General features: G+C 37.4%; 1 protein-coding gene across 1 annotated transcript in view; it reads left to right on the top strand.

The window, feature by feature from the left end:
• Positions 1 to 135: 135 nt before the first annotated feature.
• Positions 136 to 24597, top strand: part of SMC3 (structural maintenance of chromosomes 3) — a 28052-nt gene continuing 3590 nt past the window's right edge. Inside the window, exons 1-23 of the mRNA XM_010181879.1 lie at positions 136 to 150; positions 5712 to 5787; positions 7287 to 7325; positions 8148 to 8215; positions 8559 to 8630; positions 8833 to 8912; positions 9485 to 9563; positions 10851 to 10968; positions 11523 to 11698; positions 11881 to 11961; positions 12241 to 12405; positions 12928 to 13049; positions 13584 to 13797; positions 15390 to 15493; positions 15714 to 15813; positions 16263 to 16423; positions 17730 to 17871; positions 19161 to 19311; positions 20320 to 20472; positions 22440 to 22591; positions 22816 to 22974; positions 23652 to 23759; positions 24167 to 24275. Coding sequence (XP_010180181.1) covers positions 136 to 150; positions 5712 to 5787; positions 7287 to 7325; positions 8148 to 8215; positions 8559 to 8630; positions 8833 to 8912; positions 9485 to 9563; positions 10851 to 10968; positions 11523 to 11698; positions 11881 to 11961; positions 12241 to 12405; positions 12928 to 13049; positions 13584 to 13797; positions 15390 to 15493; positions 15714 to 15813; positions 16263 to 16423; positions 17730 to 17871; positions 19161 to 19311; positions 20320 to 20472; positions 22440 to 22591; positions 22816 to 22974; positions 23652 to 23759; positions 24167 to 24275 — 2644 coding nt within the window. The remainder of the gene's footprint in view (positions 151 to 5711; positions 5788 to 7286; positions 7326 to 8147; positions 8216 to 8558; positions 8631 to 8832; positions 8913 to 9484; positions 9564 to 10850; positions 10969 to 11522; positions 11699 to 11880; positions 11962 to 12240; positions 12406 to 12927; positions 13050 to 13583; positions 13798 to 15389; positions 15494 to 15713; positions 15814 to 16262; positions 16424 to 17729; positions 17872 to 19160; positions 19312 to 20319; positions 20473 to 22439; positions 22592 to 22815; positions 22975 to 23651; positions 23760 to 24166; positions 24276 to 24597) is intronic.

Genomic DNA, 24597 nt, shown 5'->3' with positions numbered 1-24597 from the left:
GACTGAAGAGGCGGGAGTAGGCGGCGGTGGAGACCTGGGGTCGTTCTGAGCACTTGTGCCGGGAAGAGACAGTGAGGGCGGGCTGAGCGACTGCAGGAGGCACTGGGGCGGGCGCCTCCCCCATCCTTCGCAGACATGTACATCAAGCAGGTAAGCCGTCGGGGTCCAAGCCTCTCCCTTTGTGTGATTTGGCCTGGCCTGCTCTGCCCTACCCTGCCCCGCTCTGGCGCTGAGGGGTCTTCACCTCGGGGCGAGCGGCAGAGCCAGGTCCCGGCTCGCAGCAAGAGGCTCGCTGGCTGGAGGCCGGTCCGAAGGCCTCTGCTTGTTTCGCTGCTGTCCCAGGGGGTAGACCGCGACCCTTGCCGTGGGCGGGGGTGCGCCCTCGGCCCAGCCACGGAACAAGTCCGCCGTGTAGGCTGGCTGGTTTCATTCATTTCAGGTGTGAAGTGGCGTTGGGGGGAGGCCCTTTTGGATCCAGGACTCGTTCGTGAGCTCTGGGGGGACCCTTTAGGACCCCCCCCTAGGCGGCGGCCGACAAGGCCAGGAGGCTCCTACCCGCGCGGGACTTGTGCACTAACAAAGGGTACAGCTCAGCTGTTAGGCGGCATCTTTCAGCTACTAAAGTTGTGGATTCACTCCTTTATTACTTTAAGGGGGGGGGGGGAAATCTGGATGTGGTTTCAGTGGGGAAATGTGACAGTATTTGGTGTTTCCATTCAAACTGGTTCTGTCTGCCCCTTCCTCCGGGAGAAACAACTTGGTTGTATTGGGGTGGTGCCTTAAGTCCCCGGACATGGACCATTTAACCTGCTGTACTTTATTTTCGAGCGATCTACAGCTAACATTCCATTAAAAAGATCATCGTATGGAGCTTTTACAAAGAGTTTTTAACATTGAGGCGATCATTGATGTTACTTCTGTAGTATATGCCTACAGTCGTGTTGCATAACATATTGCATAGTACGTTTGAATTTTTAAGGCTGCTTTCGTACCACTGCCAATGCATGTTCATACAAAGCCTACTAGGATTCTCATTTCTCTGGACTGAAAATTGACCTGTCTTTCTGACACCCTGTGGGTATCTTTACTAAGAAGATTAGTTTATCATGTTTGAAGGTGCATGTTCTACATAGAAATCAGGTTTTCATCAGCTTCCTGGGTGACTAGGGAGTGTTTCAGATGCCTTTTGATCGCCTTGTAGTAAATCACTCTTATTATTGCAGGTGTGCACGTTGCTTTAAAGTCTTTGAATGAGAATTCTTGTTATCCAGATGTTAATCGCACAGTAGTGAAGATATTTAGATTCAGACTAAGAAGTCCAAGTGTAAGAAGGAATAACAAGGTGTGAGCATGAGAATAAGGGTGGGGGTGAATTTGGTTCCATCAATATCCCTTATTTTGTTGCTTCCTAGGAATCATTCCTGGAGTTTGAAGATTGAAATCGTTAGTCTTAATCTGAGGCTATACAAAACAATAAGTAATGAGGTTTCAGAATTTGTGGTATGGATAAAGTGAGAAGCTACTTAAAAAAAAACTTTGACAGGAAAGGAAACTGTTGTGCAGAGTCTGCCTGTATCATACTCTTGTGCCTGAGTATGTGGATGGTAAAGGTTTGTGCTTCTATGGTAATATCCAAGAAATAATTATTGATTGTTTTTACCTTTTTGTAGAGGCTTTGAGGATCTTACCAAAATCATATAGATAAATTAATCCCATCTGGACATCTTTAGAATATTCTAGGTAAACTGTGAAAATACTAGAGACTAATTTTTTTGCCTGTTCTCATTTTTAACCCCCTGCCGCCCCCCCCCGAAATCTGGTGAATTGGGAAACAGCATTGTTTGCCTTTTTGTTGTTTGTTTTTAAATTTATTTTTCATATTCAGAGTGAATGAATGTAGTTGCTGTGGCCTAGAGTTGGTGGCAAGACCTGAGTAAGATTTACTGCTCCTGTTCTTCCCTTGAAAGCCAACGGTACTGCTTTTGCTGTTGCTGCAAAAGCCTCTATCTGGCAGCTGAGGCAGACTGGTTGTGTTCACAGCCATAGTGACTGGGTAGTCTTCAGTTTATACATAGCCTTAGACTTGTTTTCTGTAGTTTGATTCATTACATTCTGAAATCCTCAATTACTTCAAATACAGTTGCTTTGGATTAAGTACCTACACTGTATTCAAAGCTAAATGAGAACTGTATCTTGCCTGAGGAGAGGGAGTGCAGGCAGGTGCAATCCAAAAAAGGTTTAGATAGGCAGAGTATCAGAGGAAGTTATATTGAAAGACTATTTCAAATTAAAATAGCTGCTGTTGTTTAGGTGTGATGTTTGATGGTCAAAGATTAGTAATTTTCTGTCTACCTGTATTCTTAGTTTCAGATTCCAGTAGTGAAGTACTTTTGTAAAGAGGATTTTATGAGGAAGACGTAGTGCCTGGGAAGAGAATGGCTCTGTGGTTTCTGGCTAAAAGTTAATGCATTTAAGGTTTATTTAATTTTAATTTTTATAAACTTGAGTATTTGATTTGCTGTTTGGCATGGCATTTTCATTCAGTATTAGTGAGACGGTTTTACTCCGTTAGTACAAGCAGGTGGTAAGGGGAGTTTTCTGTGTTAATCCTTGATAAAGGCTGTCACATAACGGGAGAAAGACCAAAGATTTGACATGAATAAATGAGGGCACTTTCTTCTTCCAGTATTTTGTCTAGTCAATTTAAAAGACAGGAATTTTTCCCCACTATTTGTATAGTGTGCTACTAAAATATTACAGAATTAGAATGTTGTTCTGAAGGTAATTGTTTCTTGAGTTGCTCAGGTGTACAGTTAATGTAGACTTTTGTAGTAGAGGGGAAAATCCTGCATTGACTTTTAGAGTACTATTTCTAGGCTTTTTGCTGCAGTTCAGTATGTGCTGCTTGGGTACCGAGTATTATGCTCATCTTAGAATAGAATAGAATCATAGAATGTATTGGGTTGGAAGGGACCTTTAAAGATCATCCAGTCCAACACCCCTGCAGTGAGCAGGGACATTGTTACCAGATCAGGTTGCTCAGAGCCCCATCAAGCCTGACCTTGACTGTTTCCAGGGATGGGGCCTCTACCACCTCTCTGGGCAACCTGTTCCAGTGATCTGCCACCCTCATTTTAAAGAACTTTTTCCCAATATCCAACCTAAATCTACCCTTTTCTAGTTTAAAACCGTTACCCCTTGTCCTATCGCTACCTGCCCTAGTGAACAGCTCTTCCCCATCTTTCTTATAGGCACCTTTTAGGTACTGAAAAGTTGCTATAAGGTCCACCCAGACCTTTCTCTTCTCCAGGCTGAACAACTCCCAACTCTCTAAGCCTGTCCTTGTAGGAGAGACGCTCCAGTCCTTTGATCACCTTTGTGGCCCTCCTCTGGACCCACTCCAGTACTTCAATGTCCTTTTTGTATTGGGGACTCCAAAGCTGGACGCAGTACTCCAGGTGAGGTCTCACCAGAGTAGAGAGGCAGAATCACCTCCCTCCATCTGCTGGCCACACTTCTTGTGATGCAGCCCAGGATGCAGTTGGCCTTCTGGGCTGCAGATGCACATTGGTGGCTCATGTCGAGCTTTTCATCTACTAGTACCGGCAAGTCTTTTTCCTCAAGGCTGCTTTCCAGCACATAATCTCCTAGCTTGTATTGGTAACAAGGATTGTCCTGACCCAGGTGCAGGACCCTGCACTTGGCCTTGTTGAACCTCTGGATGGCATCCCTTCCATCTGGTGCATTAACCTCACCGCCTAGCTTGGTGGTGTCAGCGAAATTGCTGAGTCCTGCTGTCAATATCATTAACGAAGATTTTAAGCAGCACTGAATTCTTCTGGAATGTGAGTTGTTTTAATACTTGAAGATGTGAAAGAAGGGGTGACATGTTCAGAAAAACAGGAAATGATGGTGAGACCATAGACCTTACGAACAAAACAAAGTCTAAATTTCACATTCTAAACTTAAGCAGTAATAATATTGAAAAATAACTTGTAAGACATTTTTCTGTCTTCCTAACAAGTAATATTTAGTTTATGATAGCTATCATGGTGTTGTGGTTTAGGGCTGGTCTGGCCACTAAATCCTGGACAGACGCTCTCTATTAACCCCTCTCCCATCCCCAGAAGGGAAGAGAGAATAAGGGAGAGAAACTTTACAGGTTAGAAAATAAAGCTAACAGATTTAATAAAACAATAATACTAATACTACAGGATAATAATGTAAATAGGTAAATAATGAAATATATACAGATATGTACAAGTATATATACAAAACCAATATAAAATCTTCCTCCTTCCAATGACGAATACATCACCAGAGGCTCTGCAGAGCCGGGCACTGGAAAAGTCCCAGACCGGACTCAGCAGCAGGTGGGAGCAGGATGCAGGAACACACGAATCAGGACCAGAGGCAGACAAACTTGCAGGGTTCTGCTCAGACTTCAGCCATTGCAGGATCGAGACAGATGGAAGGGTCCAAGGTGGGAGAAGGGTCGAGACCCTCGTGATCCCTTGACGTTATACTGAATATGACGTATGTGGGATGAAATACCTAGTTGGACAGTTTTGGGTCTGCTCCCCATCCCCCATAGGTGCAGACACAGCACCCATGGTGAGACAGTTGGCCTTGAGATTATCAATTCTAGCAGCACATACTAGAAAAACATGCTGCTAGTTTCAGCAAGTTCAGCCACTTAGACTGAGCTGAAAAGGAAAATCATTAAATAGAAAATTAGTTCTATTTAGCTCAAACCAGGACACAGGGTGAAACATTTGCGTTATGTTAAGAACATCTTGTTTCTGCTGGGGAAGAGCTGGGCAAAGGACATAAAGATTAAATGTCAACTATAGTCCCTTTGTAAGCGTTCTTGCTTTAAAATCTGCAAGCATCAAAACTGTTCAGGTGGCTGCTGTCATTCTGATGTCTTACTGAGCAGAGCAAAGCTGCTGTATAGTCTTTTCAGCACAGCTTTAATGTTTGGAAGAAGTTGCTTAATGCTGGAATGTGCATGCTGAAAGTTGGATCAGTGTCTCTGCTGTCCAGAACTGCTGAAGTATTTGGATGTTGTTACTCAGTACCTGGTATGTTATTTGGCCTGGCAAACCTCAGATCACTACTGAAATTGAATAGTTGAAAATTGATATGCTGCTTCTAGATGACTGCTGTGTGGCTCCTGAAGTTAATTGTGTAGGTTTTTATTTGTCTGTTTAGGAAGCAAATTCACTAGAACCAAGATGGTGTGATTTTCTTTTTTATTTTCTTTTTTACTTTTAGGTTGCACAGTAGAACAAAACAAGACTATTGCATGTAAAGTAGGTAGAGTCTGATATAATTTTTGCAGTCTGCAATTGCTCTACTTGGAGAATTTGCAAATAGAATTCTTATGTTTTATGTGGATTGTGTCATAAAAGTTAAAATATAAGTCTAGCCCTACTAGATGCTTAGATCTCTGTTGTTTACACTGCTTTGGCCTAGATAAGTACCAGCATCTCTCGTGATGTGGGGAAAAAAATCTGTCCCTAAAATGATGCTTAGATGAGGGGCAAGTTTTATGGTGTATGTTGCTGACCTTGAGCTGGAAGTTTGAAGTGTGTGCAGGAAGGGAGGAAATCAAGTATATTATAATTGATGTAAATATTCTGTAAAATTTTATAGTTCATAAACTGCTCAAGAACAGAGAATTTTGTTTCAGTAACTCTTCTCATTAGGTAATCATTCAAGGCTTTCGAAGCTACAGGGACCAAACCATTGTGGACCCATTCAGCTCAAAACACAATGTCATTGGTAAGTTCTGACACTTGTCTTTTAACGCTAGCTAGAGGTGCACTGTTATTTCAGAGAATGTTCACATTAGAGTGAAACTAGTTTCTGTTTTGGAAACTTCTTTACAGTTGCCTGTAACATGTCACAAGACATATTCCACTTAAAAAAAGTAATGCCAGCACTCATTTTACCATGATAATAGTATGTCTTGAGTGAGGTCTGTAAACTCCTTGCTACATGCAGATATCAGCCAGAACCCCTGTAAAGGCTGTCCTTGCAGGAACAGCAGCAGAGAATTGGTATGGGGTTTCTTTTGTGTGTGTGCAAGTATTATTGTTATTAATAAGTAAGCACACCACCTACTATAAACTGCTACAGAGAAGAAGATCTTCTTTTTTCCAGCTTTGGAGGAATGGATTTCTGGAATGTGGACTGTCAAAGTGTACATTTCAAAGTGTAGTTTTATAAGTAACACCTAATCTTAACAGAATGTTGTTTTACACCATTCTCATGCTGCTTTGTATTCTTGCCCATGGACATCTGGTCCCGCCTTTTCATTTGCATTGATTTTAGTGATTGTGCAGCAACTTTGAGACTGCTGGCCCAACAGAAGACAGTCAGTTTTGGTCATAAAAACTTAGTAGCCAGGATTTACTCTGAAACTGAAAAAAAAGTGCATATGACTTGAATATAGCATATCCTAATATGTAAAGTTACTTTAGCGGGAGCTAAAACTTTATCCAGGTATTAGTGTTTCTAAAAGGAAAAAAAAAAAAGCCACCTTTGCTATTTTTTGCATTTTTAAAGACTTTATAGAAATCCTACGTAGTTCTGGGGATGAGGTGAATCTGGAGGGCACAAAGGGATGAAAAGCCTGGGATGTTCAATGCTGGAAGGCAAACAGTTTAGAAATTAATACAGTAGGTGCTAATCTTAAAGATAAGACACTGAGCCTTCCTGAAACACACTGGAATGAACACTGAGATTACTATGTTAGCATTGTGCAGTGTTCTTATACCCTTATTTTTAAAATAGAAATAGTACTTTTTCCAGCCTTAAAATAAAACATTGCTGAATCAGCAAGTGAAGTACTGAGAAGTTCGTACTGTACCTGAGGATCATACAGTCAGCTTGAATGTACAGGCAGGTGATTTCCTTTGATTAAATGAAAAACTAATCCTGGGACCAGAAGAATTTGATTTAGGTTTTATCCCACCAGGAGATCAGTGTTAAAAAGAAAAGGATGGCAGTAAATAGGATGGGTTTACCCATTCTCATTGTGGAATAGTGTTGGAGTTTGTTAGTCATTGTAGTGCATTGGAGTGGGGAAAGGACTACACTCTTGCTCTCAGACAATGACTTAAGTGATCTACCTACTAACTTTGCCTCATTCCCTTGAGATTTTGTTTGGCTGTGTTATATTTGGGTTCTGTTCTTGAATAATTATATGCGAAATTGAATGTATATTGCAATGTTAACTCATGTCAACTTGAGGTTATACTTTGTGTTTTGATTTTCAGTGGGAAGAAATGGATCTGGAAAAAGCAACTTTTTTTATGGTAAGCGTGGATGTCCTAATATAATGGTGTGGGAACACTGATGGTATCAGGTTTCTTTGTGTTTGCCAGAAGTTGGTTTACCAATGTTCCTCCTCAGCAAGGAGTGGCAAATGGATAATTACTTGCAATGATGAGAGGCATATCTCAATGCGCTTGTTTAATACTTCAGATTTTTCCCTAGTATTTGACTTCTCTTGCTAAGGACCTTTTTAAATTTAAATTTAAAGATTTTTAAATGGCAAAAAATATTTACAGGAGGAAACCAGTTCTGAAAATCATTCACCTTGAAAGCTGATTGTGGTATTTGCAGTTACTTTAGACATCTAGTGGCTAAATTCTAAGCTGATTCTGTAACTGTATGGTACAGCTTATATAACCTTTTAACATAGTTATGAGGAAGATTTTGTGGTGTGAGAACATCAGTGGAGGAGCAAAGATGCAAATCAAAGGTGTTAGCCAACTTTGTGATGGTAGTCTTTATAAAATGCCAAGTGTTAAATATTTTAGCAGTATTTTTAACCTAGCCTGTGTGCTATGGATCTCTAGAGGAAAGCTCATGAATTCCTACTTCTGTAGCATTGTTAATACTTACCCAGTGAACTATTAATGCGGCGACAATGAGACTACTTCAGAGGAATGCTAGTGTATAGCAGGCTGAGTGATAAAGATCTAGCAGGTTAAGTGTTTTAATGAAGAAACATGATATTGGCAACAGCATGACTGTAGTATACAACAGTAAACCAGTGTGTTTTGAGTTAAAGAAACTGCTGTATATCTCCCTAAAGGAAAGAATCAATCTGTTTCTTTACTGTTTTGTTACAGCAATTCAATTTGTCCTCAGTGATGAGTTTAGTCATCTTCGCCCAGAGCAGAGACTGGCTTTGTTGCATGTAAGTGAAAGTGTATAACAACAGAACTGAAGAATAAGCTAATGCATTTGAGTGTAACTACAAAAATGGTAAATTACTATTTTAAGCAAATTATTTTGGAAGCATCCTTAGGCATTTTTTGTTTCCCTTTGACAAAAGGAAATTTATTACAAACTAATGCATTATGCTGATAATGCACATTGGTGAATGTGCATGCAAGATTTTCAGAATTACTGGATGTTACATAGATTATCTTGACTCTCAGATCCTTGGAAGAAAAGGGAAAGGGGGATTGTTGGGGAAAAGGGGAGACGAATGAGTTCCAAATCTTTCTATTATCTAACCAAAATATCTCCTTTCCTAGGAAGGTACAGGTCCTCGTGTTATTTCAGCGTTTGTGGAAATTATTTTTGACAATTCAGACAACAGGTTACCAGTAAGTTGAATACACTACTTCAGAAATAGGTGATCATTTCAGATTATAGTAGCTCAGTATTATAAAAGTCTGCGGTACAGTAACTGCTTTTGAGTCAGTTCTGGTAAAAAGTGCCATCAACATTCTGGATTAGTTATAATATATTAGTTATTATATATACTTACCATAAGCAGTTAAATTTACTGAGTTTTGTTTTCTTAAGATTGATAAAGAGGAAGTCTCACTTCGCAGAGTCATTGGAGCCAAGAAGGACCAGTATTTCTTAGACAAGAAAATGGTGACGTAGGTACCTCTTTTCCTTAGCAGAATGAGACTAATAATATTTCTGTAAAATTCTATAGTCATACCGAATGCTTACATCTCTAGCCTGAAAGAAATAAATTCCATGAGTTCCATGAACAATACTAATTTAGTTGTGTAATACTGAGTACCAGTAGCTTGATAGCAAGGACATCAGTCCTATTGCAATAGACAGCAGACTTTAAATTTACAGTTTAATCCATTCATTAATATGATGTTTAACTGCTTATATTTCTTTGGGGGCTTTTTTAGATAGGAGAGTTACCAGACTTTTAGTTGGTTCGTATCCTTCCTTCTTTGTGATACTTTTACCAGTAGTTAGTTGCCTCCTCTTTGCTTTTAGGTGCTTCTTTCTTAATCTCTTCCCAGTGCTATTTTAGATATTTTCTCTCACTTCATTTTACAAATAGCTATTATCAAATAAAGAAGCTTCTTCAAACAGAGAATGTATTGCACACAGTGATTATAGTATGTGTTGTGTAGTTGTGATACGTTATTGAAATTTTACAGCTGTCACTTTAAGAGTTTTTAATAGATTCACAATAATATTTCAGGAAAAATGATGTAATGAATCTTCTTGAAAGTGCTGGATTTTCTCGCAGTAATCCCTACTATATTGTCAAACAAGGAAAGGTAAGATTCTCTTTCACAAGGAAAAGAAATCACTATCAAGAGTATCATGTTTCCTGGATGCCAAATTTAGCTTGATTGTTGCAAAAGTAAATCAAAGTGTAAATCCATTTTAGTTTGAAATAGTTCTTGTAGCTGCTATTTTTGCAAATATTACTGGTTTAGTAGTGTATGTCAATTTTAAGAAAAAAGCTTAAATATCTGTAGTGTTGATATTTAGAAAAGTTTTTTTTAATGTAATCTTTGCAATCACATGCTTTACTGTATACTTAAATACAAAGCACACTTAATTCATATGACTCAGTGTAAATTCATAGATTTCTGGGCTTTAGGATGAGGCAGTAAAGTAATTGTAGAGAATTTAAAGAAGCTAAAAATACTGTCAGTGGAAGGTGAATGGAAACATAAGGAGATATTAGAACTGAACACAGAGCAGGGAAAGGGCTCACAGAATGGTCTGTATTAACTGTTCTCAAAGATCCAAGTGCTTACCAGAGCTTTCAAAGGACAACCAGATCTGGAGACAAAGGACAGATTGCTTGTAATGGCTCATGGGGTGGGACACCATGGAAATACTGGAAACTGTCAGCACTGAAATATCTATTAGCATACTTAAAATGGAAATGCAGGAGTCTTGAGCAGCACTTGATGGCAGAAATGCTGACCCAGCAGTACAGTCTCTCAAATGTTAATTGATAAATTTTTAAATGATAAATTTTCTATAGAAGAAACAATTTCAGTTGGAAAGTCACTTGTGTTTTGTAGTAGAGATTGGTCCACAACTTCTACAGCCAAAATATACATACTGCTTTTAATATAATACAAATTAGAAACAGTTACTTCCTTACAGAAGGATGCAATTACTGAATTTCTATTGAAGGAAAGTGAGTTTTACATTGACTTTAATTATGTGACTGATTTAATGTTGGGCTGAGTGTTTCATGACATGAATTATGCTAAGATTTATAGCACCCATATTTTGGTGTGGTTTCACGGAGGCTTTTGAACTAGTTGGTTTAGCGCTAGGACTTAAAAGTCCAAGCTTAAATTTCTCTGAACATAATTTTGAGTGGGCAATGATTTCTTCAGTTTATGTAATACTAGTATCTTGAGTTTTAGCAATAGCCGATAGCATTTGAAAACCTAAAGTCATTGTCCCAAAAAGACAGCAGTATGGTATATACTAGATATCTGAGTCTTCCTGCCAAAACCTCAGGCAAGCTGACACATCTTTGATGGTCAGCCATACATCCTGAGCAGGCTGTTGAAATCATAATCTTGAATTTTCAGATCAACCAGATGGCCACCGCTCCTGACTCTCAAAGACTGAAGTTACTAAGAGAAGTAGCTGGTACCAGAGTGTATGATGAACGTAAAGAAGAGAGTATTTCACTAATGAAAGAAACGGGTAAAAATAGTTTTATGCCACAGTAGTTCCACTAACTCTGAAGGTTTATGTCTTTTTTTCAGTAAAGCTAATGGCTAGATTTTTATTTGTGGTATGTTAAATTATATAGAGCATGTTGTGTTTCCTCTCTGAATTTTAAATATCTCAGAAGGTTTAATAAGTGATTTCATGTGTGCTTCTAGTAATAAAATGTTTTAGCTAGGCTAATAGGGATATTTATACTGTTCAAAACACACAAGTGATGTCAGCTGGCAGTGATCCAAAAATTAGGATACCTACTGCTATGCAAAAACTGAAGTTTATGTTGTATATTCTGTAGTTATTTTAAGTGTGTGAGCCTGGAGAGTGTATGCTTGTGTTGCCTTACCTAATCAGTATCAACAGTTCTGCTGTTAAGATGTTTTTTAGGGGAACTTCTGGACATGGGTTCTCCTTTTCATATTTCATAACTATTGACAAATAGTTTATCATTGGAGGAGGATTGAGTAGCTTTAAAGGTATGGGAATGTATTACAGTGTTCAACTGCACTTCAATCTTGTCATCTTTTCTAAAGAGGGCAAGCGAGAGAAGATCAATGAGTTGTTAAAATACATTGAAGAGCGACTGCATACCCTAGAAGAGGAAAAGGAAGAGCTGGCTCAGTACCAGAAGTGGGATAAAATGAGGAGAGCATTGGAATACACAATTTATAATCAGGAGCTTAATGAAACCCGAGCTAAGCTTGATGAGGTAAAATGTCTTGGCTAACACAAAACGTAACATGAGCTGTTGGTTTGCTTCTCGCCAGCATCTCCTTGTGTTCCTTGATAGAATCCTGTCAGCATTCTTAACTAATTTAACAAATTTTCTTTCTGGAACTACTACTAAAAGAGAATCGTGCTACTTAAGTTATTGGTGATCTCTCTGTACAGCTTTCTGCCAAACGAGAGACAAGTGGAGAGAAATCCAGGCAGCTGAGAGATGCACAGCAAGATGCTAGAGATAAAATGGAGGTAAAAATACTTTTAATGAGGGTTCTCCAGAGATGTGTTTTGCTTTCTGTTGGGAGTTGGGTTTTTTTGGGGGCATGTTGGTTTTTAGTTTAGTTGGTTTTGGTTTTTAAAAAAAATAATTTAAGTTCTATTCTATGCTTTCATCCTGTTTGGAAATGGGAGTTTTCCATGTTTTTATTGTATCTAAATCTAAATAATGATCTTGTGAGTTTTGATAGATACTGAAATGGGCATGCAGGGTTTAAGATACTATACACTTACATACTTACATTTGCATAGGAAATAGAGCGGCAAGTTCGAGAACTGAAGACAAAGATTTCTGCAATGAAAGAAGAGAAAGAACAACTTAGTGCTGAAAGACAAGAGCAGATTAAACAGAGGACTAAATTAGAGCTGAAGGCTAAAGACCTGCAGGATGAATTAGCTGGCAACAGTGAACAAAGGGTACGTAACAGTGAGGAAGTCTTCAAATGTCACTGGCACAAGGTGTTATGCTTGTACATTAAAGTTTTGGTTTTAGACTGTGGTCTTTTATTTTCTAAGGTTTGCTGGACAGTAACTTAGTCTTTTCGTGATGTCTTCAGTGTGCTCCTAGGAGATGTAAACCGTCTCCTGTGCTGTGATCATTTGTTTGTCATCCTGCATGTTTGCATCCTACAGAACAAAGCATCTATAATTACCTTGATCTTAATTGCCACAAGTATTGGGAAGAAGAGTTTTGTTTGTAGCACTAAGTGGAATTTGGTTGGTTGTTCCATACAGACTTTTCTTGCTTGCAAAGCTTAGCTTCTCTGCTGTCCTGATTGGAACTGAATTGACTTCTATTAAGTGTTGAAACAGCATAGTGTCAGATAAGCAATGGCATCTTGCAGTCTTACAATTAAAATATTCTTTAGAAGTGTGTATTTATCTAATAATACCATTTCTGATATTACCTAACTTTAATACTCTTTGTTTGACTTTCAGAAAAGACTGTTAAAAGAGAGGCAGAAGCTTCTTGAGAAAATTGAGGAGAAGCAGAAAGAGTTAGCAGAAACGGAGCCAAAATTCAACAGTGTAAAAGAAAAAGAAGAGAGGGGAATTGCAAGGTGTGTGGTATTCTGCAACAGGGAGTCAAAACATTTAAAAAACAAAACAAAAAAAACCCCAAACAACAGAAACAACAAAAACCAAAACACAAAAACCCCACCAAAACCACAAGAAGATACCACCAATACTATGAGCAGTTAATTCAGAGTTGCACTTGTTGCTCGAGTATGGGGTAGCTATATCTATTTACAGATGGTCTGTAAAAAGCTGCCTTTATTTTTGGGGAGACAATATTTTGTGAACTTAAAAATGAAGTTTAACTGTTTTTTGTGAGCTCTTGTGGACTTACTTGTTTTGTGATTTTTTTTTTTTTTGGGGGGTGATTGTATGATTTATAACATCCATTTTGTTACTGATTCGGTTACCGATTTGTTACTGATTTAGTTTGATTTTGGTTACTTACCTTGTTATTGATGTAAAATTTTGAATTTTAGAGCCTTTTTTGAAAATTCTTGGGGTAATTATTAATGCTTGCTCTTAATAAATAGAAGATTTCTTTATAATGCAGCTTGTGTTTTCCGTCTCAAAAATAGGCTTGCACAGGCAACACAGGAAAGAACAGATCTTTATGCAAAACAAGGTCGAGGAAGCCAATTTACTTCCAAAGAAGAAAGGGATAAGTGGATAAAGAAAGAACTGAAGTCTTTAGATCAAGCCATCAACGACAAGAAGCGGCAGATTGCAGCGATACACAAGGATTTAGAGGATACAGAGGCAAACAAGGAGAAGAACTTGGAACAGTACAGTGTAAGTTTTCACATTATTACTTCTCAATATTTTTGAGACAAGAGTGAAACACTCAACCTAATTTTTGACAATTAGACTTTAGTGCCTATTCATAAGGAATATGAGACTTTCTAGATGAGTATAGTGTTTTAAAAATGGGCTATTGAAAACGTCTGCAGATCCACTCTGAACTCCCTTCAGTACTGCATTTAACTTCACACTATGTTGACTTTCTGGTATTTTCCCCAAAGTGTGCCTGAGTTTTCAAGATCTGACTTGCTCTTGTCTATGTTGAACATGGCCATCTCACATAGATAACAGTTTGTTTTTATGGAGGTCTGTGTTTGTGGTTTTTTCTCTTCTTTTATTTTTCCTAAACAGAGAACCTTTTAAACTGTGCTGCACGCACTGTACCTTTGCACCACAATTGCACCTGGTTAGAAGTTGTGTTGCTGTCCATGTAATCTGTCTTAGTATTATCTGATTTCAGATTTTAATTTCCATTCAGAAGCAGCTTTTACACTCAAATACAGCAGTATATTCCAAAAATATAACTCCTTCTAGGAACTACAGGAGTGAAGACCCCTACGCTTCTGGTGGGACAGCATCCAGTGCCAGTGCTGCTATTCTGCATGTACTGATAGAGAGTGTTCTTGGTCTTTGTGCAATACATCCACTGAAATAGTGGATCAGTCTGACAAAATCTAGGAACGTAATTGTACAAAGATGACTGTTCTGCTAAAATAGTGTTTGGATGAGGCCCATATGAGCAAAGTGGTAACTCTCTGAGTTGGTGAATGAAAGAAATGGCATTTACCACTGGTGGTTTAGAATTGTATTGTACTGTTCAATAGGAATTCTGTAGAATTGGAGAGGTTAAAGTTGAGGTTAATTTTGATTCCTTCTATAAACATGTCTTGGTTGTTTTTTTTTTCTCCTTAAAGAAGGTTAATCTATGCTCAGGCCAAGAGTTGTGTAGCTTTTTGTTGTTCGAAGGGGAGATGTCTTGGGTGAATGGGATGAAGATCTTGCAAAGTTAGGTTGGAAAAACTTTGCTTGGTTTTGACAACACAGATATCCCTCCTGTACAGAGATAACTATGAAAACATTATCTGAGTGCTAGCCCTGAGCTGCTTTTCATAATGCCAAGTGTTAAATGAGCAAGAGGAGGGTGTCTGCATTGGCTTTAACAGCAGGTATGGTGAAGTACTAGCACTACTAGAGAGCAGGCTGTTTTTGACTACCAGCAGTATGGCATGGTACACAAGATGAGTATGTGTGTTCGTATCAGAAACGTTATTTCAGAGCATGGTTACACATAGTTATGTGTGTGATACCTACTGTTTTGATTCAGTTTCTTACTGTGACTCATAGTGAGCCATTGCATCGTAATACCCAGATGGACAGTTCAACTTGCTGCCTGCCTTAAGCCCACTTGATAACTCCATCTTGTTATGGCTCCCTTATGAAGATTGGCCTTAGTGCTTTTGTAGTTTGTAAATTGGTTAAAATGTTTGTAGGAGATGTGTTTGCATGTTAAGCAGCAATTTAGTATTAATTTTTTTTTTATAATGGAGAGCTGTAGCTTCATACTGTTATTTTATTTATGTTAGAAACTGGACCAGGATCTTAATGAAGTGAAGGCTCGTGTTGAAGAACTGGACAGAAAATACTATGAAGTGAAAAATAAAAAGGATGAACTACAGAGCGAAAGAAAGTTAGTAATTAATTGAAATATGTCTGTATCTCACTTGATGTGAAGGACCTCAACTATGTAGTTGTTAACATGGCATGTAGGTGTGTTTTTTAAATATAGCCATGTATGAACTCCTGCACTTCGCCTTCCCATTAGATTTGTGGTCTATGAGAATAAGTGTGAATGAAGTCTAAAGATTATTTATTGTTGTTAAAGTACTTTAATTATTTCTGTTCTGTAGTTACCTTTGGAGAGAAGAGAATGCAGAACAGCAAGCTCTTGCTGCAAAGCGGGAGGATTTGGAAAAGAAACAGCAGCTTCTCAGAGCAGCAACAGGAAAGGTAAGAAACCTTGTATTTGAGAATTCCATGTGGAAGCTCTTCTTCTCAGTCTTAAAGGACAAGTCATAGTCATATATGAAAGACATGACAGTTATTTCTTTTGGTTATGATAGAAATAGAATTTGTCTTAATTTTTCAAATACTTTATAGCTCTAGAACAACTTGGAAATTAGTTTTGTAAGCTCAGGGTAATTGAGGAAGGGTTAAGGAGACCAGGTAGAAGTAGAATACTTAAATTTCTTCTGGTATCTTCTTGCTTTTAAAAAAGAAAAAGGGACCCTGAAAAGTGGCAGATTCATATATTTAGGTATCTTCTGTTAGAGCTGTAGGTTTGTAGGAACTTGGCGAAAAAGAAAGTTATGACTTTCACAAAGTTAAATATGAAGTGGATGTGGATATTACTGCTACATACTTTAATTTCAGTACAATAATGAGTTCTATTTTAACAGGCTATTTTGAATGGTATAGACAGCATAAACAAAGTTTTGGAGCACTTCCGTCGAAAAGGCATAAACCAACATGTTCTAAATGGCTATCATGGCATTGTGATGAATAACTTTGAATGTGAACCAGCTTTCTACACCTGTGTTGAAGTTACTGCAGGGAACAGGTAATTACATGCTCTCAGGTGTTACTTAAATTAAAGCAGCTGCAATGTTACAATGTAGTTGTTGATCCCAGTTGCTACTGAAAGTATTCTTTTAAACTTGAGCTCTCATACTTTTTTTTTGTCAAAGTGCCTTCTATATAGCATGATCTACCTGCTACTCCTTTGAGAAAGAACTAAGAAGAATTCTACCTATTTAAAAATTATCCTAGCTGCTCTTGATCTTGTAAAACAAACAAACCCCACAACAAACAACAACTCCCTAAAAACAACCAAAAAACCCGACCACCAAAAAACCCCCGAAAAAAACCCAAAAACTACCAAGCACAACCTTAAACAAAGATCCCCCAAAAAGGCACCAGACCTCCACTCCTGACATTTACCGGAAGGATTTTTGGTGAAACTGAGCTATATTGAATAAAGTGGGTAGCATCTTCTGGTGTGGAGAATTCTATAGTAAGCAGTGCTGATGTTTCAGTGATAACAGTAAGTTATTTCACTGTTTCAACTTCCTGTTGGGTGATCCAGCTGCACTTCCTGCAGCATCTGATGCTTTAATTTAGTTTAAATTGTTTTTTGTGTAATGAGTCATCTGTTCCAATTTGAGTAGTCATACAAATTCTTGTTCTAATAAAATGTGGATAGTGGCATAAGGACAGGAAAGAGAAGAGGTGACAGGATCTTCCAACCTATTGCATAGAAGTGTTAGAAACTCATATCACAGTTTGAAATGCAATCCCTCATTTGAAACTTGTCTACGTGAACCAGGGTGTCTCTTAAATGACTTCACATTTCTTTCTGAATCCCGTTGTGTCCCATAGTTTGAAAAAAGTAGTAACAAGCAAACTAGTTCAGCTTGCAGAAGAAAGATAACTTATTTTCATCCTTCTGATGCTTGTCCCAATCATGCACAGGGGGACAGATGTGGTCTCAGTTTCTCTTTATTGTGTACAGAGGCATAAGATGCAGGCTCTGTAAGAGAGCTGAATATTGTATATCAAAATGGTGTGGAGGACGGAGATTTTTCCAGTTGAACCAGTAAAGACTGTGTAGACAGCAACATTGCACATAATGAGCTGCTCTTGTGACTGAAGGGTGGAATGTAAAATTCTTGGCTGATCTCATTTTAATGAAAGTGAATAGTGTGTATCTACTTGCTTATTGTAAGACACAGACTTGAAGAGAAAATGCAATGCAGCTTTATATTGAGATGTTATTTAATGTACCTGCATGCTTACTGTTAACATATAAATGTGTTAGTGCTTTTAGCACAGTAAATTTTTGCTTGTTTGTTGGGCTTGTTAATTAGGTTGTTTTATCACATTGTGGATTCTGATGAGGTCAGTACAAAGATCCTAATGGAATTTAACAAAATGAACCTTCCTGGAGAAGTTACTTTCCTCCCTCTGAACAAGCTGGATGTTAGAGATACTGCTTATCCTGAGACTAATGTGAGTTAAAGTTCCTTTTGAAGCTTCCTCATCTTCATGATTTCAGAGTCTCATGTTTTGAATTATATGTGTATATTGCTTATCCACCACTTGCTTTGCTGTTCAATGTCTGCTACTACTGTGTACTTCTGAACATACACAACTTCGCTATAGGAAAATACTCTTCTGCCAGGCATTTGCTCTTTGAAGCTTACCTTCACCTTACAAGTAAATAGGTGATACTGAAATGAAGCAAAAATTTATTGTAACCTGATAATTGTCTGAATTATTGAATTGTAGTTCTTGAAGCTGAAATGCTACCATGGACAAAAGCTGAAGAGCTGTGTTGCATGTTACAAATCAGTGTTGTTGGAAATTAGTTGTGTTTTTATGTTTAAAAATGCATAAAAGTTTTCAGTGGCAGCCATTTAATAAATAGTTCTGAAATACATTTCAAGAAAGTGTCTGCTCTTATTTGAAATTTTAGTAGTTAATTAATTGTGTAAATGTTAACTGCTTCCAGCAATAGTCATGGTAGAATAAGTTCTTTTAAGATTGTTTCTTATTTATTTTTCCTGTGTTCATCTGAAGAAAGAAGAAGGGAAAAAAAAATCAATCAGACTTCTAGTGTGCTTATTTTGGAAGGACTTTACTAGTAAAACTTTGTTAATGTTTGTGTCCTGCTCTGCAGAAAGGAATAATTATTTGGAGGAAAAAAAAAATTACTGCCAATTTATGGTACTTAATTTGTTTCAGTAGCCGTTTGATACTCAGATGAGATTCCTGGCAGCCTCTTAGTTGACTTAAGGCTCAAGCCTCGCTGTTAGAAGTTAAAATTGCAGAATCTTGGGGCGGGGGGGGGAGGGGGGAACAAACAAAAACACAAACCACAAAACACAAACAAACAAAACCGCAAAAACCCCAAAACAACCCAACTTTATTTCCATAAAGTATTTGTGTTTGTCTGTGGAATGTTCAGTCAGCGTGTCATCCTTCTACCAACTGACAGTATCATTCACAACTGTGTGCCTTGAGTTCAGGGTTTAACAGCCTGTATGTAAATAATGATACACACAAATGTTCATTCTAGAAGTCTTATTGATTGTGAAGCCAATGTTAATATTCAGTGAATTTGAGATATGCTAAACTTCTGGAAATCCTTGTTATAAGGTTAGAGTGTATTCTGTTTTTACGCTTGATGGTAATTTCTTTTTTCCAAGGCTTTCATGAATTGTGTGTATGAACTAGTTGCAATATACTTTCCACTTTGTGTCAATATGTTCTTCTCATTAAAATCACTGTCACTGCAGGATGCTATTCCTATGATCAGTAAACTGAGATACAATCCAAGATTTGATAAAGCTTTCAAACATGTTTTTGGAAAGACTTTAATTTGCCGTAGCATGGAAGTGTCTACCCAGCTGGCCAGAGCTTTCACTATGGATTGTATTACTCTGGAAGGTAAATACTGCAATTCTGCAAACTACTGTGGAAATGAGATCCCTGGAATGTGAGACTTGTTAAATATGGTCTGTTAGTGTTGTCAAAATAAGATTATTTTAAATAATAGTATACTTGACTGAGATGTACAAGATTGCACTTGGTTAAGTATAGTCTTTAAAAATACGGAATTTCTTCACAAGCCATTGAATTTTCTTATAATCTGAAAGTTAGTAGCTGTATATGTCCAACCTGAGAATTGTAAAGCAGATTAGGTTTGTATTCATCTAATTTAGTTTATCCAATTTAACAGGCATTTTGTTTTTCTGGATTATATAGTGTTTTCCTCTATCTTAAGACAGTGTTCAGGGTATGATGTATGGCCTTAATTACTGATAAGCGCAAGGTGAATTCTTCTGCGCACCAGACATGCAACATAGCATTGTTACATGTTATGTTCTCAGCAATAATACCTGTCTCTTGTTAACTGCCTGTTCTTGGAGGGCTGATTCCCTGCAGGCTTATTGTTGTCTTAAAGTCAATCTGAAAAAATTCCTAAGGATATCTGAGAAGGAAATGATTAATTTTTCAGTAACAGAATAATCTGCAAATCACAGATGCTGCTATTTACTCAGTCTCTCTTTTGCTTTCTCCCTCACAGAAGATCTAAGATATTTTTTTTTTAACTGGTGCTAGGAATTTGCATTTTTCCCTTTTATAATAAGTATTTTTTTTCATTCAAGCTGCATGGTTCAGAAGTTAATTAAAAACAAACAAAAAATCCCCAATGCTTAAAGAAGATCATAGAAGTCTTCGTTGTTGTTGAGAAAGGCAATGCATTTGAAATTGAATACTGAAATAAACATTTCCCTAATTACTGTGAACATATATATGTGACTCTTGATACTGATGCAGCACTTCACTTGAAATATTCTAGTTAATCTGCTAAGTTGTACTGTAGAAACTACTCTGAACATTATGGAGAGCATATAGTGTGCAGTTAATAGTCTCCTCCTGTTATGCTCTTAGGTGATCAGGTCAGCCATCGTGGTGCTTTGACTGGAGGTTATTACGACACAAGGAAGTCTCGGCTTGAGTTGCAAAAAGATGTTAGAAAGGCAGAAGAAGAACTTGGTGAACTTGAAGCAAAACTCAATGAAAACCTACGCAGAAACATTGAAAATATCCTTTTGCTGTTCTTGGGGAAGGATGGTGTGATGACAGAGCTTTTGTTTTGCAGTTACAGTAATAGAAGAGAAACAGGAAACTTACTTTAGTTAATGTTACATACTGGCTGTGGCATTTGTTTTGACTGTTACTTGTGTAACCCTGGTTCTATATGTTACTGTACGGATTTTAGTAGCAAAGAGATCAGTGGTAAAACAGAAACTAATAAAAACTCTGCATGTGAGAATTGGTGTACAAACCGTGAAAATAACAGATTTGAAAACATATCCTTTTTTTTTTTATGAGCCTGAATTGCATTCTTTAAAAAATATTTTTTGGGTCAGTGCAGCTAGTTAGATGGTTTCTGTACCAGTGCTGTTAATGTTTTGGTTAAATTTCATACTGGGGAAACTTAACTGAAAAATAGCCACTGAAGCACACCTTGTCCAATAGTTTGTTTCGGAGTGCGGCTAGCACTGTAGGCTTTGGGGAAAAAGGAGCTTTAGTAATCTGTCCCTGTTAAAATTTGATCTTGATCTTTAAAGCTTAGAGATGGGGTTAAACCGTAAACTTTAAAGCTTTCTATTTCTTCTAGGATTTGTTGTTGTAACTTCACTACCTCTTCTGACTCATGCTGTATTTTTAGTACTTGTCCTGAATTGGTGTGTTACATAGTCCATTTACACTGTGGGGAGGAGATGGAGAACCTTAGGTTATAATTAAGCTCTGAGTTGCTTGACAGTCTTTGTCTTTTCAGTCTATTTGTACAAAAAGTCAAGAAACTGCAACCTTTTTCTCTAACCTTTTTAATGCTACAGTGTCCTTTTGAGATCTGATATCTGAAATTAATGGGCAGTGGGATGTTTATATAGTTTTCTTCTCCATTATCCAGGTCATTCTGTCCTTTGAACTGAACCTGGTTTGTTTTTTTTTTTTTGGTTGGTTGATTCTTTTTTTTGGACATGCAGCAGTGTATTAGAGCTATTTTTGAGGCAGCAGATAAGCAGAACACTGAAGCCTATGCTTAGATCTGCAACTGATTAGCAAAACTTTCTGTGCCTATGTCCTGTTAAATCAGTTGCAGAATGTTGAAATGCTCTGTTAAATGTGACTTGGACTGAGTTTGCCAACTGGCTTTACATGCACCAGCAATAATGAATGTTTTTCACCCTTATTGTCACCCGTAACCAATGTGCAGGACCCAATTTGTGTATCTACAATTAATTATTTAAGTGTTTCATTTTCTCCTTCCTTAGATCTTTTTCAAACTACAGATTTATAGGCATATGGTTTTAAAAGTATTTGTGCAGAAATGAATTTTAACACTAATCCCAGTGTGCGTTGTACAGGTAACCTGCTTTTTGTAACTTGAATTCCTGTTGCTTGTTAAATCCCCCAATTACCTGTTAGAACCTTTGGTTCCAGTGTTAACTTTTAACCAGTACTACTATTTGGGAGCTGAGAAATCTTTCTTGCTATCATTTAAGTAAAAATCTTTTAGGCCTCGGTTTCTTTTTGAGGGAGGGATCTATAGGGGATGTAGGTAGGGTGCTCTGTGACATGCCCTTCAGCTGTGGTGGATCAGTGACTGTTCCGTTACTGCAGAGCTGTTACTGCCGTCTGACTGACTTTTAGAACATAACACAAACAGACCTCAGTTATTTTGAAAGTGTATTCCTGCTAACTTCCTGTTTTGTAGCTCATACAGTTTTCCCAAAATGTGAGACATTTTTCCCAACATTTTAAAGTATATACTGAAGTGTCTTACTGTAACCTCTGCTTTGGGGAATTCTTTGATTTTTAGGGCATTTAAGTTAATGTCATGTTAAAATTTACATTTTTATAGGAGTTACATGATGTTAGCGATTCAGCATAAACTAATACACAATTATATCAAAATTACACTTCTTGCCTCAGAATTGAGTAAGGGATAATGTATTGCCTTTTAAAACAAGGACAAAGTTTTCCTTAGCCCACAGTATGGATTAATAATGAGATTGACCAGCTAATGAACCAAATGCAGCAAATTGAGACGCAGCAGAGAAAGTTCAAAGCCTCTCGAGACAGTATTTTGTCAGAAATGAAAATGCTGAAGGAGAAGAGGCAGCAGTCTGAAAAGACATTTATGCCTAAGGTATAGTAATACTATGATACTAGATATTGAAAGCTGTTATTGGCTTTATATTAATGGTTTCATTAATATTAATGATAAACTTGCACTCTTTTTTGGTTAACATCATAATATGAAAATATGACCAGAGATATGTCACAAAAATATGTTTATGTAAACAGAAAAGTGAAATTTATATAAATCTGCAGATCGCTCTGAATAATGATTCTGTCTAATCTGTTCCATAGCAACGCAGTTTGCAGAGCTTGGAGGCAAGTTTACATGCTATGGAGTCAACTAGAGAATCCTTGAAAGCAGAATTGGGGACTGATTTGTTGTCTCAGCTCAGTCTTGAAGATCAGAAACGTGTGGATGCTCTTAATGATGAAATTCGACAACTACAGCAAGTAAGGAAATAAAAATGTCCTTCTACTACATGTGGTAACTTTCTTCCCAATAAACTAATTTTTGTCCTATTGTATGAAAATTCACTTATGAATAAGGTGTAATTAAAGTAGTGTTTTATCAGGCATGTTTGGAGCTTTCTTATCTGCAAAGTGTATTTGCATGTTTTTCCTCAAATGCTGGTGAGTTTTATTAGCTGTATTGTGTGAGAATTACGGCTGTTTGTCTTGGAATCATCACAGTTTCCTTGCTCCTGCTCTTGGACTTACAACAATAAATACAAATAGATATCATCTGAAAGGAGTAAAGCACACTGTGGGAAAATAAAACAATGCCTTTAAGCACGTGATAGATGAGACAAAAACTGGAGTTTTATCTGACACCCATGTTTAAAAAATACTGCTTCTGGGGTATACTCTCTAAAGCTCTTCTGGGTTTAAGAATTGGATTCAGATGCTAATACAGTGTAAGAAACTTACTGATTTGTATGGTTGATTATTTTTTTCTTTTTTGTTCTTTCTACCTATTAAAGTTAAAGCATCAGTCCAAAGAATTGTGCAATATTTTAATACACAAAATTGTGTAAAGAGCGGCTTTTTTGTTTGTCTTACTTTTTTAACAAGGAAAAAATAGTTGTATAGGAGTCAGTTAATGCAATTAATGTACTCTAATTTTTCAGGAAAACAGACAGCTTTTGAATGAGAGAATTAAACTAGAAGGCATTATCACGAGAGTTGAAACGTATCTCAATGAGAATCTGAGAAAGCGCTTAGACCAAGTGGAACAAGTAAGGAATTTCTCTTAAATGTACTTTTGCAATCTGTTTTTGGTTTATTTCCAAGGCTTTAACCTATTAATAATTTGATAAGTACTCATTCATTACTCTGCATTATCTGTGGGTTTTTTTCTGGGTTTTGCTTCCCTATATAAGCCAAGTTAAGTGTTTTACTTAAATTTCAGCACAGTGAATTAGGCATGTGACTTTTTGACAGAAAATCTAACTTTAAATATATGGCCTGTGTATAAATAGGGCCATCATAATGGGAGATGTTTGAAAATCTAACTATTCTTTAAACCTTTACTAAAAAAATTCATACAGTTATATGCATAGTAGCAGAAGATAACTTTTTTGTCTGGCTTGTACTTTTGTTCCCCTCCATGCTGAACCTTGGTGCCATTTACTTTGTCCCATAGGAACTGAATGAGCTGCGAGAAACAGAAGGTGGCACGGTTCTTACTGCCACAACATCGGAACTTGAGGCTATCAACAAACGAGTGAAAGATACACTGGCACGGTCCGATGGTTGGTAGCATCATTTTTTTCAGAGAAAAATCTCTAGGGTTTTGAAAGTTCACACATACCATATTTTGGTTTAGAAATAGATCATAATATGAGAAGTAATTATTAATTTCACATATGCTGTAGTAGTTACATAGTGTGTAACAGGTTTTTGGAACCTATTGCAAAAGATAAGTGAAACGAAATTTTGTGCATGTCATAAATAAATGAAAGTGTCCACAGTTGCACACTGTAGTACCAATAAATATGTGTTGGTGATAACAGAGTTCTGGCTTCGGGGCACAGTATTCTTGAAGCAGTCTTCATACAAGCATGATCTTGTGTA

The sequence above is a fragment of the Mesitornis unicolor genome, unplaced genomic scaffold (assembly GCF_000695765.1).
Source record: "Mesitornis unicolor isolate BGI_N332 unplaced genomic scaffold, ASM69576v1 scaffold18243, whole genome shotgun sequence".
Taxonomy (NCBI): domain Eukaryota; kingdom Metazoa; phylum Chordata; class Aves; order Mesitornithiformes; family Mesitornithidae; genus Mesitornis; species Mesitornis unicolor.
This window is presented reverse-complemented; position numbering and strand designations above follow the sequence as displayed.